Genomic DNA, 8,580 nt, shown 5'->3' with positions numbered 1-8,580 from the left:
TAAAAGCCCCAAAAAATACTTTTTAAAAAAGATGTCACTAAATCCACCAATAAAAAGTTGCTTACAAGCTATATTTGATACCCTGTAGGTGAAGAATGGATAGACAGATGGATACATGGGTTAGAGGGGGCTTAATCCTGCGGACGTCCACAATCGGCTCCTCAGCTGCACCACCCACAAAAAGTCATCAACCAGGCCTCTGTATTCATCCTCTGTTGCCCCCGATACAACGCACAATGGCAAAATCATCAGAGGACTTCCGCAGGTGGCATGAATCTGTGAGTCTGAGTCTGTTGCTGAAGTCAGAGGTGTATATCCTAGAGTAAACAGGAAGTGGTAGAAGACAGTCCTCTGAGTGGCCCCTCTGTTACTCATCACAGTTCCTCACACTCAGATCCTCAGTTTTACAAGCTATGGCCTGCCGATTAGATAATTTGTTATATGTGGAGTGCTATATGACCCTGGGATTGTCTCCCAACAGAGGCAGTATGGTGTTAAAAGAACTTGAGAAATCAAAGAACATGATCCTCACTGTGCACCCAGTTTGGTCCAGGTGGGAATAACCTTGTCGAAGCAGGTAAATGACAAACTTCAGGGGGTCCAATGTTGTTCTGACCAGGGCCTGAAGGTGGTAATCAGTCTCTCCAAGGGTTATCATCATGTTTGATGGGCCACAGGTCTTGTCATTTAAGACTTTTGTGTGCTGCTTCTTGGGTACTGAGACCAGGGATGTATGATACACCACCATCCATGCTCATGCTATCATGTCCTGAAGTCTTTCCTGAGTACAGTCTTTGCAGCCCTCTTTTAAGGCTTGGGGGGGCATTTGTCAAATCTGTTGAAAAACAAGTTCAGCTCATCAGCCCAGATAGCTGTTTGTAAAAGAGTTATAAAAATTGCAGACTTTTTCTTCTCATTCAGATGATTGGTTAGAAACTATACGATATTTATCTTTTCATGTGATAATATATTTATTGTTCCTGTACTCAATAATAAAGAGCTTTTATTTAACTCTACCCCATTCTTCTGCTGGAACATTTTTTCAGAAAACAAGTCCAAACTTCATCCTCTTCTAGAGAAAACTATCTACCTTCTTTGCTGCTTTGAACTTTATGGGAAGGACTTTTAAAATTGTATACGCTCAATAACTCTTATATTTGTTTCTATTTTTTACTTGTTTAAATATTTGTTTTTGTCTGTTATGTGTTCAGTATTTTAACATGTACATAAAGAAGATGGTTAATAAAGTATATATATATAAAAAAAGGAAAAGAAAACCGGGACCTTATAAGGACCCATCAGAGCCTGCTCTGGCTATCTCAAAATCATTTTTTTTATCCAAATTTTAAAGAGCTCTGTTTAAAAAAAATACAAACCAACACACGCATAAAAAACAATCATTTACTGACAGAAAAACAATACCCCTCGACATATGATCCAAATGTACAAAACGAGTCGGTCATTCCCACCAGGCGGTATCCTCGGACTGCTACTGCGTTGTGTATTTTCCTCTCGACAAGAAGCTCTGGGATTAACAAAATACTCCAGAGATGCGTGTGTCTCCCTGCTCACCTCTGTAAAACATTCTCCATTAACCCTTCCCGTCACTAAAGTGGTGTTACTGCGCCTGTTTCTCTGTTTATCCCACTGTGTTGCGGAGGAATGATAACGTCTGTGGCTTTGAGCGGAGCCGGGAAACGAACTTGCCACCTGAGCTAACTTGCTAGCGCGTTAGCAGGCTCGGCTCGACGACACAACAGGCTCCGCTGTTGGGAACACGGTGTGCTCTCGTTGTCGGTCGACCCAGCGCTTATCGAGGATAGTATCGGTGGTTTTTGTTGGTGTAGATAACAGTATCACGGTTGTCTTGGCCGTGGGATGGGCGGGCACCAGCTCACTTGGTAGCAGGCGAGCTAACAGAAACTTAGCCGGTCCCCAGCGTCCTCGCAGCGTTCAGCCAGAGCACTGCTCTCATTGCGCCGGCTAAAAATACACGTCCCATGCTCAGTGCCCCTCCAAAAGTGGTGGGGTAGTCCATATTGGACTTGTCTTCGGCTTCTCTGGTCACCTTGCTCGGGGGTTGGCGCTCTACATGGTCACTACAGTGAATTTAAGACGACTTGAAGAGCGAGTCGGACCCCGGGGTTGTGAGCCGAGCTGGCCTGATCTGACGCTACATCGTACGGGCCGGTGGGCTTCAGGTCTCCGAGTGGACGAAACCCTGCACTGGCTGATCCGTGGCCGAATATCATTTTGCTCTAATGGCCTTGTCCTGTCATCGGTAGTAGTGTAACGAGTCTTGGGTCCAGTCCAGGGTTGCGAGACCGAAACTTGGTGAAGGTCAGAGAAAGACGCTTTTGTTTCCACTGTCAGAGATCATACAGACTTTATCTGTCCGGAGCAGAACACCATGTCGGAGGATAACAACGCAGACAAGTTCATCAAGGTAATTTCAACACATGATAGTAATCACGTTTTGGTCTTTATTTAATGGCGTTTGAACGTTCACATGATTTAGCTGCTACTTCTATGGACATGATCTTAATTGCTAATTGCTCTAATTATGGTTCCACTTCCAGTGAACACTGCACCAAGAACTACACTTGAATCTGATACTGTGAGACTGTCATAGGTTGTAACATGGCATCCCCTGACTGCACAAGTGTGTGTGTGTGTGTGTGTGTGGCTTACAAATAGCAGACATGTGAATCATGAAGAATATTGCGTTGTGGAAAGTTTTACCCTTGATAAACATTACTGGTGGAGCTTGGATCTATCCCACATGGTCATGAACTGGCAACACTTCTGTACACCTGTGCTCTGGGATTTGTTCCTGCCTGCTCCCCTTCAATGTGTCGCCCGGGCATTGATGTCAGCAGTAAAATGTGATCTCAAGTGGCCCTGGCTCCCACTTTCGCAGCTGGGTCGCTATGTATCTAATGCTGGGTTGACTGGGTTTGATGGCGCTGAGAACTGGAACACACACACTGGGCCGTTGACAACGATAAGTTGGTTAGCCAGCTAACTTTGGGCTTTACCCAGGCTCTCTGGTATCAAGAGCCTGGCACCAAGAAGTCATCGTAGTAACCTTTGCTGCACGCTGCAGGTTCACTTCAGAGAATTGGATCCGAGAGTGTAAACAGCCTGTGTAGTTTTTGCGTACCCACATTGCTCCACATGACTCAACAGTTATATTGTGTGGTTATATGTTGCTCCTGATCTGTTGATGACGCACGTGGTTGGCTTGTATTTACAAACCCTGCCTCTTCCACGTGAACCTGCTCAAAGCTGGACTGGTAAACCTAGAATTAACAGACCTACTTGGTTACCAGCTTCATTAGATCCATTATCCAGGGCCGATGTTGGGTGTAGGGCAGTAAGATCGTTCACAGAGATGAAGTACAGACCCGTTGGTAGTTGTGTAGTAAAGACCAGCCCCTCGTCCTATGTTAAGTAATCACCGCAAATCCTAGATTGGACTGGCCAGGCTGGTGGGGAGGAGACATTATGGTAGCTGCTGGCACTGGCACCCAATTAAACTCCTTGTGCTGGCTAAGACCAAAACATGTTCTGATCTTAAGTTGTGTAACTGAAAGTGTAAGTGGAGGATGGGTCATTTAACAGCCTTTACCTTCATACAGCAGGAAGTTGGGACTATTGGCAAAACAAATATGTATTCAAATCCCAGTCTGAAGAACTCCATCCCAGTAATTTAACTAAATGATTACAGAGGCCGTCTCCCAGTGCTTCACTCCTTCCTGAATAGCATCTCATCCTTCTTTTATAATCCTTTTATAGGCAGCAGTTGCCAAGCTAACCCAGACGTATGTGTTTTATAGCAGCCAAACTGTCTATTTCCTTTTTTTTTTTAAAGTATAATCTGTGTTAAGGATTAGCACTATTGTGAAACTAGACAGGTGATAAAGGATAAGATGGCTATTACCCAACCCAGTGCGAGGAAAATAAAGTCTATATTACAATTAACAGCACTTTCAGTTGCTGCTCTGGATACTCTGTATCCATGGGGGTGTGTGGAAGTGGGCTGCTCATTTGCACTTAATCCTAGGTTTGTAAAACATACCAGCTGCACAAAGCTTTTTCTCGTTTTTTTTTTTTTAAACGTCTGATTTATTGTTTGGTGCGTTTTCTCTTCCCAACAGGAGACCTCCATTCTAGACGAGTACAACATAAACTGGACACAGAAGTTGGGAGCCGGCATTAGTGGACCTGTCAGGTGAGTTTGAGAAAGAGTGTGTTAAGAAGTACTTCTGTCCAAGGTTTCTCTCCAGTCTCTAAATATTATATTTTGTCCTGATTTGACTTTGCTTGCGCTGCATCGCATCCAAGTCGAACTGTTTTATCACCATCACCAGGAGACATGATAATGGCGTCTGTTATTGGGAATCATTTGTTGAATTGTCTTGCTTGTGTCAGTGGAGCATCGTTTTTGATTATACTGGGAGAAATCTGACGTGCAGTGTGGAGCCCAGCTGTGAGCAGAGCCAGGGTCAAGTGAGAGTGATTTTCTAGTTTTGTTTAGATCTGAAAACAGTGTAGCGTGACTCAGAATATTCTTTTGCATTGCTAAAGCCCGGTTGTGAATACTGCTGTAGGGTTCATGTTCATATGAACCTGAAGTGGTTGCAGCTGGATTATGATGTGTTGTCAGAGCTGATTATTTGCTAACTGGGCTGTCGAATGGACAGACTTGGTGACAGTTTTTGTGAAAGAAACTACTTCTCCTGTGGTTTTATTGCATCGTGTTTACTGTGGAACCAATTCACCAGCACAGTTTAACTTTATCCTTCACACATTAACACATGTTGAGAATATTAAAGGGCCAGATGCTTGTCACTTGTCTAGGCTTTAACATACTGGACCGACTACTAGTGTGTAACACCGCCACAACTTGAGGCTTAATACAGAGATGTTTGGCACCGGTACCATTTTTGTTGTAGTTGGTGGAGGCCCATTTGGCTCAGACACAATCCATGTAACTGCAGCGTCCTGGGCTCGAATCCAACCTAAAAATGTTGTACCAACCTAACACTCTTGAGTGGAAGTATCTTAGCCTTTTTGTTTTCTTGTGCAAATGAATACATGTAAACATGTTGAAAATGGCTTGTGTGTTTACATCTAATTCCTTTGCTTTTTTAGGTTTTAGTCCACATGCTATAAATGAAACTTTGTGCAAAACAGCTAACCTTCTTTTAAAAAGCTGCACTCAGATCGAATAGTGGATGCACAAGAGATCAATGATAAAACTCAGCAGTTTTCTTTATCTGTGCACTCCCCTCTGCATTCTTCTCTCTAATGTTTTCCACACATAAGCAGTAATATATCACAGGAAAGCACATTATTTCTGAAATACTAACTGCGCAGTAATGACTTTTCAGCTTTTTTACATTTAACCCATTAAGAAATTACTTTAAGTTATGCGGAGAGTCTAAAGGACAGATTTAAGTGGCCATCAGGCGTGGTAACAGGACTTTTGTCGTGAAAACACTAGAGATGTCAATCTGGATTGACCTCCAACCTGAATCAATATCTCCAGAAGCATTGGCCAGTGATGGGTGCATTTTTTTCCTCCTTTTTAAACTGTGCAGCAGTATTCTCCTCCCATGTATGTCAACAATGTTGACCTCTGCCCTCACTGCCTCAGCTATTACTGGTATAATCCCTTCATTGTTTGTCTTTAGATTTTTTCAGTTACTGCAAACCTTTTCAGTGGTTTTGTTTCAGTTTTTCTTCTTACTAATTGGTATATAGATATATTTTAACACAGGCTGTAATATATCAATGTGTGTCACCGATTCCTCCTGCCCATTCTGCACTTTGAAGCTATCATGGGTCTGAATCAGCAGGGAGCAACATGTTATTTCCTAACGTGTGTAGTTTTGGCCTCAAGTGACAAAAACACTGAGAAACTGACTCATCAGCCCTCCATGTAATCACTCTCTGATGATTCATGCTGTACTATGTTTCTTTTTGAGCACATCTTCCTTACCCCGTCTTTTATTAATACTCTGTATTTTACTCTGATTCATGGAGATGTGTGCCTAATAGGAATCGTTTTTTATTCTCCTTCCTCCACTTCCCTCTTTCTGTCTCATAACACACTTCTGTCTTTTAATGTACCAGCCCCCCTCTGTCTGACTCTGTGATTCATTAGGTTGGTATTGCTTTCCAGTGAAGTGAACTTTGGCCGAAGCAGAATGTTTCTCGCAGTAATGCCTTAATAGTGTAATCTGAGTTTACAGGCCAGAGGTTGCCGTTTAAAGTGAATATTTGAGTCCTTGCTGCTCAGAGGAAGGAGAAAGGAGTTCAGACTTTTTAGAGAATGAAGTCAACATTTCAATATTTCACTCACACTTTCACACAAGCTGTCGCTGCTGAACTGTGACAAGCAAATACAGATTATGACCACTAAACAACATTTTCCTCAGGCTCTTTTATCAACCTTTTATTATAGGGGTGTTCCTCTGGTACATGCTATGTTTTAGTTGTGTGCACGATAAGGATGAGTTCAGTAACATTGTCTTGGTCTGTCTTGCAAATTGCTTTTGTATTCATGTGTTTTCTGCTGCAGTCCTAAGATGCACTCTGAAGAAAACCATTGCCAAGAGACATTCATGAATATGAATACATGAACATTTTATGACGGACTTAGGTGGCTTTCTTTGGTTTTACAGAGATGCAGACAAGATTTATATTTCCCATAACAAACTGTGATGTTGGCAAAATACTGTTCCTAACTCTAGCTAGTCGGCTGATGTCTTGTCAGGCCAAATTTAACTTCACAGCACATATTGTAGGCTTTAAGAGAGTGTAAATGTATAACAGTTTAAAAACCATGTTCTTGTACATAGAAATTGATAATAAAGCTAAAAGCTACTGGAATAAAGAAGGAAATTGATCCCTAAACATGACTTCAAACAAGAGTGGGACCAAGCTGATATAGAATATACATGATCCGGTCACTGCCGAACAAGATCATTTTAACAACATTAAGGCTATTTCAGGTGAAACCAAAGGAGAATACTTTATGGTTTGGGGTCAATGGATTTCTTGAACATTGTACCTTTTTTACTGGTGGCAAAGGTGACCGCACATCGGCCGAGGAAAAGCAGAGCGTAACCGCACGCTGGATCATAGCTCCCAAACTTTATTAACCTACACACTGGGTCCAGCTGTGTTATGTACTTCTGGAGACCGACTGGCATTTTATTGAACATTTGATCCCCTCTAGGACAAATTTGTGGTTCTGGGCTATATAAATAAAGTAGACTTGACTTCATAATGATCATGTTTCTTTACCGTACAAACAAGAATGCTGGCAAAATGCCTGGCTGTATATTTTACACACAGACACAGTGAATACATCTTGCAGACAAGGGTCTAGAAACTACCTTATTGATTCTTTGCATACATGATCGCATCTGTGACACAGATTGGGTTATCATGTTTGTTGATTCTTGTTTTCTTCCTGTTCAGAGTTTGTGTGAAGAAGTCAACTCAGGAACGCCTGGCCCTGAAGATCCTCATTGATCGCCCCAAGGCCCGAAATGAGGTTAGAGGAAACACTGTTGCAGTTGTGATTAATGTCTGTTGTCTTTGGCTGTATCAATATGCTTTCGTCTGTCTGCCAGCCTGTTTGTATGGACTTTATTGTCCGTAACATTGTCTTCCTGTGGTGAACAGTGCATGTAGCAGCCTCTCCATGTCATTAGCAGACTTCTGTTTTGATCACGCAGCTTATACAGCAGTGAGACATGCAGTCAAAACAAGCAACACAGGCTTACTTCACACAAGCAGTCGCTGCTGAATAATATACGATAATGAGGAGTTCACTAACACCGTCTTGGTCTGTCTTGCATTTTGCTTTTGTTTTGTCTGCACTGTATAATTTGCAACATTGCAATCATTTAGTTGGATGAAGCCTCCTTATTGTTGGCTGCGTAATTTGCAGTTCAGTTCTATTTGTAGAATCTCAGTAAAGGTAAAAACCTATTTCTGTTGTGGTTCTCGTGTCACAGCTCCTGTACTAAGTACTAGACCAACTTGAGTTTCCAGGTGTTCATCTCTCTCGCCACCACACACACACACACACAGAGAAAGACAGGGTTAGGCTAAACAACGCTCAAGCAGTAATGTACATAGGTTGGATATTCCTGAATTTCTGTTACAACTTGTCCACACAGGAAGTGTTTTAGACACATGTTTTTTAATGGAAACATAGTAACTGGAATTTACAATGCAACCATAGATATTGATATCAGGATATGAAAGCACATATATCGTGGTAGAATGGGCATTTTTACCAATAACATAGCAATAGAAATGTGTCCCAGTTAGCCATGACTGCATGACTTTGTGCACAATACTAGGACCCTGAAACTGAAGTAGCTACATGTTACATGTCAAAATGTCTTTTTGTTACTCATATTGCACAACCCCCCTATTAGTTCGTATTATTAGTTGACTTGCCCACTTGGTAAAACTACATGACCTGGGCATCCATAATGAGATACAGCAAGGAGGGGAAACACCTTCACGGACAATAGATGCTCTTTCATCTAT

The 8,580-nt window shown here is 42.1% G+C and overlaps 1 protein-coding gene across 1 annotated transcript in view; it reads left to right on the top strand.

Moving 5' to 3' along the window:
* Positions 1-1,488: 1,488 nt before the first annotated feature.
* Positions 1,489-8,580, top strand: part of mapkapk5 (MAPK activated protein kinase 5) — a 14,899-nt gene continuing 7,807 nt past the window's right edge. Inside the window, exons 1-3 of the mRNA XM_035657886.1 lie at positions 1,489-2,446; positions 4,161-4,234; positions 7,495-7,570. Of these exons, the coding sequence (XP_035513779.1) occupies positions 2,411-2,446; positions 4,161-4,234; positions 7,495-7,570 (186 nt within the window). The 5' untranslated portion in view covers positions 1,489-2,410. The remainder of the gene's footprint in view (positions 2,447-4,160; positions 4,235-7,494; positions 7,571-8,580) is intronic.

Source organism: Morone saxatilis, unplaced genomic scaffold, assembly GCF_004916995.1.
Source record: "Morone saxatilis isolate NCDOM2014 unplaced genomic scaffold, NCSU_SB_2.0 Contig16, whole genome shotgun sequence".
Classification (NCBI taxonomy): Eukaryota; Metazoa; Chordata; class Actinopteri; family Moronidae; genus Morone; species Morone saxatilis.
The sequence above is the reverse complement of the archived record's forward strand: the minus strand, read 5'-3'. Positions and strand labels throughout refer to the sequence as shown.